Source organism: Chionomys nivalis, chromosome 13, assembly GCF_950005125.1.
Source record: "Chionomys nivalis chromosome 13, mChiNiv1.1, whole genome shotgun sequence".
Classification (NCBI taxonomy): Eukaryota; Metazoa; Chordata; class Mammalia; order Rodentia; family Cricetidae; genus Chionomys; species Chionomys nivalis.
Window position 1 is genome coordinate 53,219,716 of NC_080098.1, and position 12,498 is coordinate 53,232,213.

At 43.9% G+C, this 12,498-nt stretch overlaps 1 protein-coding gene across 1 annotated transcript in view; it reads right to left on the reverse strand.

Annotated features, from left to right (window-relative positions):
* The window catches only part of F13a1 (coagulation factor XIII A chain), a 159,711-nt gene that overhangs the window by 14,148 nt on the left and 133,065 nt on the right, over positions 1–12,498 (reverse strand). Inside the window, exon 13 of the mRNA XM_057787428.1 lies at positions 9,859–10,019. Within this exon, the coding sequence (XP_057643411.1) occupies positions 9,859–10,019 (161 nt within the window). The remainder of the gene's footprint in view (positions 1–9,858; positions 10,020–12,498) is intronic.

A 12,498-nucleotide genomic window follows, 5' to 3' on the forward strand; every position in this document is an offset into this window, starting at 1 on the left:
AAAAACATACCCTTTCAGGTCACTGTGGACTATGACAGGAAATATTTTTCTGAAATGTTGAGGACCAGAATATTAGATTTCAGAGGCATGGACATTTTTAGTTTATTTCTATATACACTTTACTAGTTGACTGTTCCTAATTAAAAAAATACCCAAAATGTGAAATATTCCAACTCTGGAACATTTTGCATGGTGAGCTGGAGCTCAAACATTTTTGACTTTTGGAGTTTTGGATTAGGTATGCCCAACATATATTTGAAAGGCTACCTGGTGTTTTTTCCTTTGTAAATGGGCATCAGATCTGAATATGATCACAATACAGAATCTTCTTGGCTAATTTTTTGTGTCCCACTCAATGAGTTTGTTTCCAGGTATTATCTCTGCAATTAGTGCCTGCGTTGAGTATACCAATACTGTCACTCGGAGGAGGCTGGATAGAGGTGGTTGACGGACCAGGGCTCTGCGTAGGCTGTTGTGTATTTCTTTTGTAATTAACAACAGCTTGGTATCTATTCTCTTATGTTTGTCTCTTTCCTCCAGAATTTCAGTTTCCTGTCCCTGACTCTTGAGAGGATGTTGAATCATACAAACTCAAACCAAACTAAACATAATACTTAACTATCCAATATTCAACAGTCCTGCTTGGAAAATTTGAGAGGCCCTTTTTCCTTCCATTTTCTAAGAAGAGAATAGAACATTTTCTTGGTATTTACTGACTTAAGAGATGTTATAGTGTCTGTGGGGCAGAAAACAATGACTATGTGTGTGTGTGTGTGTAAGTTTGTGTTGCATTCTTCCTGTGTTCTGAACAGTTTACTTTTTTATGCTGTGAAAACATTTCAATGCCAATATTGTCTGTCTGTCCTTTTGTCTTCCTCCCTCCCTCCCTCCCTCCCTCCCTCCCTCCCTCCCTCCCTCCCTCCCTCCCTTCTTTCTTCTCCTCCTTCCCTTCCCTCCCTCCGTTCGTTCGTTTGTTCCTTTCTTTCTTTGTTTTCATAAAGCCTCAAATAAAAGCAGGCCTTAGGGAAATCTATGGGATCTTAGGTCAAGAAACAGCATTCATGGTATTGAGTTTAGAGAGACATGCTTAAGACAGAGACCAGAGAAAAAGAGCCCAGGACATGCTGTCCTTGGAGATGCCTCATGTTTTTACACACATCTCATGACTCTGGTGTTTTCACTGCCTTGTGCTTTAAATGAGAAATGATTCCCAAAGACCCAGACATTGGAATACTCAGCCTCCAGTTTGCAGTGATGTTGGGGATGTTCAGGAGGTGCAGTTTGATGGACAAAGTACATCATTAGGGTTGGGCTTTGGGATCTCACAGCCTCATCCATTTCCAGTTTCCCCCCTTCTTCCTTCTTGTGGTTGTGCACATGATCTCTCAGCTTCCTGCTCCCACTGCCAGGCCTGACTGTTGCCTTGTTTCCCTGTCATGATGGACTCTTATTCCTCTGGACAAGTAAACTCAAAGAAATTTGTCAATCTGTAGATTGTCTTGGTTATGGTATTTTATAACAACAACAGAAAATAACTAATGTAACTATTTTATTTAAAATATCCATTTAAAAAATAAACCTATAATACAACGTTTTCCCAAGGTGATTGTAGTCATCAATACTGCTGCACTGAGTTCTGCCCTTTATACATGTACATGATAATGGGTAGCTACTCAGATTCTTTGGCAAAAGGGAAAGTCATTATTTCTCCTCTCCCCCACTACCTCTCTCTCTCTCTCTCTCTCTCTCTCTCACACACACACACACACACACACAGGAAATTGAAATAAAAGAAAAGTTTGAGAAAGAGTGAAAATGACTTAAGTTGGCAGTTTGATTCACACAATTTATTAGATTCACCTAACAGTCTTTATTTGAAGTGCTTTCAATCATGTCGTCCACGTACCATTGGAAATTGAATTTCCTCCCTCCTCCTCACCCCATGGTCACTGCTGGAAATAAGCAGTTGCTTGTTTGTAAACTGTTCACCAGCTCCAGAGCTGGTACTGCTCTCTGCTAATACATAGGCTTTCATTTACTAAAGGAAGCCAAATGTTTTGCCAAGGTCAAGTCATGTAAAAGTCTGTGCTGACCAAGGTAGTAGTCACTAGCCCAGGTGGCCATGTTAGACTTAAAAGAATTAAAATAAAATGAAATAAAAAAAAATCAGACTTTTTTTGGTGGTACTGATGTAGGAAGTCCTTTTGTAAATGTATTGTTTTTATTGATTAATGAAAAAAGAAAACTGCTTTGAACGAACCTATTGCAGGGTAGAACAGAGCTAGACAGGGAAAACTAGTCTGAATGCTGGGAGAAAGAAGGCGGAGTCAGGGAGAAGCTGTGTAGTTCCGCCTGAGACAGGTGCCGGCAGAACCTTGCGGGTAAGCCACAGCCTCATGGTAAACTATAAAATAGTAGAAATGGGTTAATTTAAGATATAAGAGTGAGCTTGAAATATACATAAACTAATAGGCCAAGCAGTGTTGTAAATAATATAGTTTCTGTATGATTATTTAGGGTCTAAGAAGCTGAGAATGAACAAGCAGCCTCTTCTAACAAATTAGCACTCCAAGGTGTGCTAGCTAAATCCACATAAAACCTGAAAGGGCTTGGAAAGAAACTCTAAACACACACACACAAAAACAAAGTTTAGCCACATTTTTTTCAGCTTGTAGCATGCCACAGCTCTCTTAAGAGAGGTCCGTGCTGCCAGCATGAACTCTGGCTCTTTCAGGAGGCTGAGCATTTAAATGGGGTCTGTGAGCAGCATGTTACAAACTGCTTAATGGCTCAACATAGACCTGCTGCATACTTGAAACTGGGGCAGTGTGCGCAGCTTGCAGAGGCAGTGAACATGTGTCCACCATGCTGGACTGGGCAGAGCAAGCAGGCAGGGCCCTGTTGGCCCTAGCCATGCCCGCTTAGCACTTTTTAAAAACAAAAACCGGAAATGCCATGGAGAGGAGAAAAACACAATCTGCCAGCCGGAACCTTGCTGGTAGGTCACAAGCGTCATGGTAAAATATAAAATAATTGAATGGGTTAATTTAATATTTAAGAGTGAAATTGAAATATGCATAAGCTAACAGGCCAAGCAGTGTTGTAAACAATATAGTTTCTGTATGGTTATTTTAGGTCTAAGTGACCAGGAACGAACAAACGACCTCCTACAACAGTGGTACCTGTCACATTTTTGGGGCTAACATACACCGTGTTGACAATGTGGATCTGAAATACCTGTCACTGTGGAAACTTGTAGCAAGTCATTTAATCCATAGAAGGCTGCCAGGTAGATGCTGAGAGTTTACAGAGAGGAAATGGAGGCACAGAGAAGCTGTGTTACTTGGCTGAGTTCACACAGCGAAGAGGAGAATGAGACACAAATGCAGTTGGTACTAGAGCATTGCCTAACCATATCCCGTCCTAAGTCTGTTTAATAACAATAACAATAAGCAGGCAGTTTTCATTGGTATTTACTTAGCAATACAGGGACCCTGCCCATCCTTTCCTTACTTTGTCCTTTGAAACCTTGCAGTTCTACAGACACATTGTAATCACCCCCTCTATTCTCTTCACATGAAAGCAAAACTTAAAAGGTAACTCGAGCTAGTAAATTGGAAGAACCCACCCGGAAATAAATCTAGGTCTTTCTGACTTAAAACATTCTCCTTGAAATGCCACCCACGCTGTGATCTCTGACAGATGAGATAAAAATAGCATCCCACCGAAGAATCATTTGCTGCGTTAGCTTTTCATGTTATCGCTAAACCATCCTCTGAGGGCAATGGTTCTAAGTTGACCCTGAACTATATTTGAAAACACAGCTACCTCCCACCTTTTTCTTTTTGGTTTTATGAGGAAAGATTAGATTCCCACACCAGGGTGAAATGTGACAAGGTAGCCTTGAGGCCTTGAGATACAGTACTGGATGATAATGGGATTTTTCTATTTAGGGTGAAGCTGGGGATATACTTTTTCAAGAGAGATCCAGTAGTCCACATGCAGTTGAATCACAGGGTAGGAAGATGTGGTTCTTGGTTCCAGATGCTTTGCTTTCCTCTCTTCTCTCTCTCTCTCTCTCTCTCTCTCTCTCTCTCTCTCTCTCTCTCTCTCTCTCTCTCTCTCTCTGTGTGTGTGTGTATGTGTGAAGATTTAGACAACAGCAAACAGGAGATGCATAGGGCAACCTACATGTTGTGTATCTCAGTTACTGCCTGATGCCTCCCTTTTTGCTTCTCACATCAACATTGTTACACATCTGTCCAGAAAGGTGAGATGGCAGTGCACCCATCAGAGCCTTGGGGCTCCCACAATCCAGAGCGTGCCCTCTCCCTTGACACAGCTTATGCTGTCTCACTGAACAGTTGCAATTGTCTCTAACCCATAGCAACAGAAGGGCGTGAGCACAAAAAGCCACAACAGAAAGCCCCCTCCCCCATTTGGCATTCTTTGGGAGAAGGAAGTTCAGAGAGAAGATGAAGCATCCATCCATCCTGGTTCCCTTTCCCTTAGATCTACCTTGAAGGGAAGGGCTGAGTCATGGTGACGGAGCCAGAATCATTGTAGAGCAAGGATGCTAGAGAGAGCATATTTTTTCTTTTATTGAAAACATGGAGGATAACATGGTTTGGATCTTAGGCTACAAGCACGAGAGGCAGTAGAGACATTAAGAACTAGGGCTGTGGAAGAAAGCTATGCCATTAGGGTTATGTCCTTGAAGGAGCTGCTGGGGCTCTGGCCTCGTTCTCTCTTTCACACCTTCCTGGTTATCATATTTCTCTGTCACCGTCATTAAGTAACAACTGATTGCAGACTGATACTCTGAAACTGTGAGCCCAAATCACCCTTTCTGCTTTTTAGTTGGTATACATGAAGTATTTATCACGCAGAGAAGAGAAAGTAGTCAGTTCCCAAGCCTTTAGCACAGGGCTCAGGGACGAGCCCTTTGTTTTTCTACTTGACATTGATGAAAAAAATTGGACATTTATGCTCCCATAGAGCAAATGGAAGCTTTATCATCCCTCGCCTAGTAACTGTTAAGTGGTTCAGGATACTGACTGCATCCCAAGTGGTTTTCCAAACGTTAATTTGTCCTTCGAGACACAGGAGTATAAGTCAGGATGCTGAGAGAACAGGACCCAGAACTCCCCTTAGCATCTTCCCTGCCTCACTCCAGAGACATACAGAGTCGGGGTTCTAAGAAGATGGCCTGGAAACCTCAGTGAGAATCATAGGTGTGCAATGAAAGGCTCCAGTTGGAACATAGCATTATAATCATTATTGGGACAAATCATGCTACTATCTGCTAGTACCTAGGGCTAGATGAAATCTGGACATGGGGTTAAACCATTGCATACCTAGGCCAAGTAGAAAAGGGTTCCCTTCTCACAGGAGGTGAAACTTCCCACCAGGCTAACAGGCTTGGTGAGTGGATGGACTTGTCTCTCTTTCCCAGCCTGGATAGACACAGCCATGTAGGTGTAAGTGCTGGATGAGGTGGGGCCTTCACTGAATTTTACTCAGCGTCAGCAGTGGCATTTCCCTATGTGACCTATTATGACCAGCCCACAGTGGCTGTGAAGATGTTATCAGCTCTGTGCCTTCTAGGCGGGAATATGGGTCTGGAGGCTTGCCCAGTACTGTGCATGCTTGCTTTCCTCCACAGCTCCTGCTGCCCATCTTGAGCATAAGAACTACCAGCCCTCATTGGTGAGAAGCAGAGAACCCCATCAGATTGCTGTTCCCACACCGTGGGTCACGGTACTTAGGCAAGTGTGTATGTAGCCTGGAGACCAATTTGGTTCTGTCTGTGGCCCCTGGGCCCCTCCTCTCCAAAAGGCAACTGCTCATCAACAATTAAAATGCTGAAGAGCCTCCCCGCCCCGACTTAAAGCAGCTTTTGACAATCAACACATGGGAAGGCAGAGAAAACTTCCAAGTCTGCTTTTAATAAAATATACTTTTCTCATCAAAATATTTTGATAGCACGGGAAAAGCGATGTATGCTCATTAAAGTTTAATGAGCATCTCCCCCTGCCGCTTTCCATATGAGGATCCCACACCGTGACTCACGAGTGGTGGATGTTGGGCACAGTCAAACGAGAACAAATTTAACTCAAACCCAGCCTCTATTGCCATGGGAATGAATTAAGTCTGATATGCACTCATCGGGATTAAGGATCTGGCCACTGGCCCTTGTGCTTTGGTGGCCGGTAGGTTAGATTCTGATGGGCATAACATTATCATCCCAAAATGTCTAGACTCGCTCTGAAAAGGGAGGTGGGAGGGAACAGTTGGATTCTAGCTTCCAGGTGACCCATTCCTAAGGTCAAACAAGAGAGTCCCAGAAGTCAATGCTGTGGGGCAAAGATTCTGTAGAAGCAGATAGGAGACCTCTAGGGAGGCAGAGAGGATCATGCTACAGACATGGTCATGAATTTCTACCAATGCTTTGTTGTCCATGGAGCCAATGACAAAGTTTTGTCCATACATTATAAACTCAACTAAAAATGGCCCTACATGCTTTTTTTGTGGGTACCTATAGTCTTACCTGGCTCCCAACCTCTACCCTAAAAAGGACACTTCTGTCTCTACCTCCACTGACACACTTCCTCATGCCTTTCTCTAGTATCTAAAATAGTTTCTCTATCCATCTCTGCTGGTTGAATGATAATCATTCATTAAAGATAGCCTATTCTTCTTTCTGGTTGATAATTCATTAAAGCTGCAATCTCTCCACTTTGTAACACACAAACCTTTCTGTTGAAGTTGTCACCATTCCTGCTGCCTATAAAATTCCCAGCGTGAGAACGATGTAGCTCGTAAGTCACATTTACACCACGAAAGACTGAGGATAGAGGCGTCTGACCTTCTCTAGTCAAGTATGATCATGAGCCAGTCACTTATGAAGAGAAGCAACTACAGTAGGATCCAGTGGCATATATCAGGTATCTATTGCAATATCTGATATGCATATATCAGACATCCATTGCTCAGTCAATACAAAGACCCCATGACAGGAGAATTGCTATTGCCTTTCTCCTCTGCAGTGGGAAAACAGACTTTGAGAGGCTCGGTGACTTGGTAGGGGTACATAAACATTGTATGGAGAAAATAGGTTAATGGTTAAGACCTGCATGATAATGTCTGTGGTGATATATTTGATTACACTGTGTAAAGATATGTCAGTGTGATTGGTTTAATAAAAAGCCAAATGGTCAATAGCAAGGCAGGAGGTATAAATGAAACTTCTAGACAGAGAGAACTCTGGGAAGAAGAAAGGGGGAATCACCAGCTGGACACAGAGGAAGCAGGAGGAGAGGTAAAAAGCCATGTAGTAGCATGTAGATTAATAGAAAGGAGTTAATTTAAGTGACAAGAGCTAGTTAGGAACAAGCCTAAGGTAAAGTTGAGGTTTCATAATTAAGAAGTCTTTGTGTCATTATTTGGGAGCTGGCTAGTGGGACAGAGAAAGGCTCATTACAAATGCTTGTCCATGATTTTTCCAGACAGGTTTCATACTGGACAGAATCAGAACTCCCTTTTCTCTTACACTTCAGTCTCAACCAATGGCCTTGGCTCTGAATGAGCTTCCTCCGGAACTAGCACACTCCTGCTTCTGTCATGGAAACCAACCCAAACTAAACCCCACCAACCCTGGTTCAAGTTCTTCTCTGGTCTACTAACTTGTAGAATGAGACAACACTGATCCATCTTGGAGAGTTCAGTTACTCTTAAAGAACCTAGCAGATACCTAAATAAATAACCCTTCTAATTAATAATACCTAAAAAGATCAAAGATATCAGTTTTTTTCCATGCACAGAGTTTATTATCAGCGGTGCAATTAAATTCTATTTTGTGCTGTGGTCTGAGCACTTCACATCTCGGAAAGGCTTCTCCTGAGAGCTTGGAAGGGACAAGCTATTGCTTCATAATGAGGTAAGCATGAGAGCTCTGCCTCCGGTGGGAAAAACAGAGGTCTGAGTATGGGCACAATCCCTGCTTAACATCCCCCTAAGAGTAGCAAAAGATACCTTCGCTGTGTAGAGGAGGGAGTGCAATAAGGCTCTTGACTGGGGAAGAGCCAGAGTGACTCTTCTACTTAGTCCTGGGCTCCAAGCTACTGAATTCATTCTCTCATGGGAGGATAGCACCCCTGGAGCATTCCACGTGCCCAGCTTTCCTGTTTAGCATTTGTTTCAGATTCTACCTTCTTCTACCTACAGAATTCTGATTCTCTCTCAGCCTATACATCCTCATTTGCATTCTGCCTCTTAAGGCCCGTTGTGCAGACAGTACCAGTCACAAGGGGTCTATGATAAGTGGCTGCAGTTAAAGAACAAGAGATACGATGACATAGACTTTCCTAGATGCAGAGGGAATGGCATTCTCTGCCTCAGTGGGTCTTACACAGCTTCAGGTTTGGGTGAGCCTCGTCTTGGGGTGGTTCCGGCACCATCTACAGAGAGCCAGACTTTGAGAAGTGGGTGAGACAGTTCTCCTCCTGCTTCTGTAGCCAGGCTGCTGGAGTCGGAGCCCTACCTCTGGACTAATGCAATCTTACACAAGATTTACAGCCTCTCTGTACTTCAGCTTTCTCACTTATAAAATGGAAATATTTGTACTGTTCTTCTAGAGGAGTTATTGAGTGTTGAACCTGCAGTTATATGTGTGATATATAGTTTGAGGGCAGCTGCTTGAGCCCAGTTTGTAACCATGCAGAGGAGCCATATTGAAAGCTGTGCGACAGTCGCTAGCTTAAAAAATGATTCCAGTCCATGGTTCATAAGAATCAAGATTCACCTCTCATTTCTGCTCAGTGCCCCATTTCGAGGGCCACTTGGATTGTTTGATTATTTTAGGGAGCTTCATGTTAGCAGGATCTATGCCAATTGCTCAGTCATTTCAGAGAAGAATGCTCTCCAGACATTAGGGAAAGGCCTCTAAGCTCACACCTAAATGGCATAAAATGTCACTCTCCAAGGTGACCACAGGATGCTTGGAAGGCATCTTGGGTAAGGCTGTCTACTGATAGCACAAGATGTGAGCCTATGCTGTGAGAAGCAGATAAAACAGGCCCCCATTTCTGTCTTCTAACCCCATCCCCCAAGCTTTCTTTACCAATACTCCCCTGAGTAATTTTAGAAGAAATTTCCTGTAGTCCTCGGAAAGGCATGACTAAAGTCAACAGCTAAGTGGGCAAAAGAAGCCACAGTGACAGAAGCCAGAAAATTGGTCATCGTGGTGAGTGGGGAGGACTGTAAACAGGAAAATGCAGGAAGGAACTTTCTGGAGAACTGGAAATAATTTATATTTCCATTTTGTTGGTACTTACAGTGTGTGGCATATGTATATTCAGCACCTCAGCTTGTATAATGCTACTGTACACAGTCAACCCCTCAGAGAGCAACTTGACTGTCCAGAATGCAGGAGGGACAATGCAGGCAGTCTGCAAGCCTGACCCACTTTATTCTGAAGACACAGAGAGTTCTTAGTCTCTGTCTCCATTACACATCTTTATCTTCCTCCACAAGTGTGTTTATACCACTGGATATATTTATATCTGCAGTCACATCTATATATTTAAATAAGGAGAGAAGAGGAGTGTTACATGTACATGACTATATATAGGATGGCTTGCTTCTTTCAAAGAACAGGAGGATCCTAGTTCCATTATGTTTTTGAAACCTCTCTCTCTCTCTCTCTCTCTCTCTCTCTCTCTCTCTCCCATACACACACACACACACACACACGAGAGAGAGAGAGAGAGAGAGAGAGAGAGAGAGAGAGAGAGAGAGAGAGAGACTGCCTGACTACTTCCCTTCCCTTTTCTTGTCTGAGATGAAATGCTCACTGACCTTGATGATGACCTTGGGGATAGTCAGCACTGTGGACTTCTGCTTGGCCAGGACATTGCTGGTCTCATTGATGCGAGCTGTGACGAAGAAATGCAGGAGGCCCTGTTCCAGAAGGTGGCTCATGTACTCGCTTGCTCTGACCAGCACCTCCTTTTTCTTGACTGGAGGGAGTAAAAACCAACAGGCTGCCATCAAGACCTGAGATGATATGGGATCTGGCTTATGCTCTCCCCTCCCCCCAACATTAGCACCCAAGGCACCAGGAACACCACAAAAGTCAGGTACAAAGAGTCAATCAGGGACAAACTCTCCTGCCTCTTGGGTGAAGAAAGAAATATGATATTCAGTGAAGTCTTACTAGAGAAAAGAGTTGTCAGACTTCCCAATCATTGCTTTTGCTGCTGGAAAATGGAAAGCCCAAACAGAGATATTGAGAGTGGAGCCAAAGGGCTTCAACCATGGCTGCTTTGACTCGAGCCAAGACAATCCCAAGATGGTGGAAGAGGAGCACTGAAGTCTGAGGCCACCAAAGGCTTTTGAAGTTTCTCTGCTCTGTGATTGGAAGACATCTGTGCTGAAACACTGCTCTGTCTTTAGGGGCTGAGGATATGCTGTGCAGGATGCCTTGGAGGATGATGAGAGGCTTCACTTCACTTCCAATCTCCATGGGGGCTGAGGATAGAGAGTTATGTCTGTGGCCTGGGTCCCTTTGCTCTGTGGCTCCGTTTCCCACAGCCCAGGATCCTAGAGCACAAAGAACAGTTCTGCAGGTGGAACCCGGGTATGATGCCTACTGATGCTTTCAGAAACAGGTATCTGTTCTGTGTCATCAGCTGGCAGGCCCAGAAGGTAGATGCATGAGTCACACCTTCATTGCCCCACACGGGACACAGATTCTACAAACAAGCCATAGACCCACATCTTGGTGCTCCATGCCTGGGCTTTTGGTTCTTCCTTTCTGAAGGAGTTCCCATGGCTGGCAGTTTGAGCTTTTGAGTGGATCATTTTAACCCACTACAAGTGACTGCCTTGTGAGAGGGTGAAAAGCAGCCGGAAGCAAGCACATACCAGGGAATTGGACAGCGTTTGACTACCTCTGGAATGAGAGACATCTCATGTGGCTGGCTCATCTGTGCAAGTGGGATACTCACAAGAGGCCTACATCTGTGTTAATTTCCTGGTCCTGGAGTGTGAGAACCCAGTGGAGGGTCCTGCCATGGGCAGCAGTCCTCTGGCGTCTGGATGTGATTTTTTTTTTTTCAGTGTGTAGTTCCTCAGGCCACCTCTAGCTTTCTGATAGCTTTCTAATCTTGCGTTTATATTCTTGTTTCGGGATCACTGTAAACCCACCCTATTGGCTCTCATCCATTCTTATACAGTCCTAAACTGCCACACAGTCTGTGGACAGGGGCTCAGACAGCAGTCCCTCCCCCCTCTCTTCACCTCTCTCTTTTTTTTGTTTTACTTCCACGAGCTGGGAATTGATCTCAGAGGCTCAGACATGCTAAATATGGCACCCTACCTCTCAACTATACATCAAGCCCAAATAGTTTGACCCGACAAATTCCCTTTGTCACACATAAACCCGAGCAAGCACATGTCTTTTACAGGCTCTACATGGACGGTGCATTTTGCTCCCTGATGGTTCCAGGGACAGTAATAAACAGTGGTTTCCTCCTGGCTTTTCTTGGGGAAAAGAGTTTGACTATTAGGTTTCCTTAGGGCAGGAGGACTAGTCCATCATCCCCGGACCTATCTTTGTAGAGGCTCTTGTCACCACTTACAGTCTCAGCCTCAGGGCTGACTTCTCGGAGGCAAACCATTCCCTCAATCACAGCACTGGAGAAATGGGCTGTGCTTCAGAACCCCAGAGAACAGTGCTCCTGAAATAGTGCGTTATATAAGTGCCGTGTTTTGCCACTGCACAAGAAATCGTTCCAGATAAAGTTTATTAAACGCGGCAAGAGAAGGAGGAATAGATTTTCACTGTGTGAGTGGTAGATATGGGAGGCTGCCAACATCATTTACGGTGTCTGGGGAAAGCCAGGGGAGACACAGGCTGGAGGCTGCCTTGTGTCTTCCAAAAAGCAAAGGCAACTAAATGTAGCCAAGTGACAAGGATAGCACCTTTGAAGGTTCTCGGTGGTTTAAGTTATTCAAACCTCCCCAGCTAACTCTAGCCCACACAGTTCCATTAATCAGCAATCTGAAAAGTCTGCCTCCTATTCTATGTGGAAAACTTCATTTGCAACAGAGGCACCTAAGAATGCTTGGTTAGGGGCAGAGGTGTGTGAGTTTGCCAAAGAGTGGGATATACTTCAGATTGCAGAGCGCGTTTTATGGCATGCAACTGACACCGCTAAGTTTCATTAATTAGTAAATGAGCAAATGAGGAATGAGATTCTAATTCCATTGGAGTTATCTAGGACAAGCACTGAGTGCTCTGAGTGGGTGGCTCTGTATTAAAATAGACTTGGTCTTAGGCTTGGTCCCTACATAAATGACTCTGTAGAATAATGTATTACGTCATTCTACTTCATTCTAACTCGTATAAACCCATCCCCCCTTTTAATTTTTAAGATGGATTGGTTTATTTTGGTTTATGTTTTGAGGATATACAGTCCATAATCATGGGGAAGG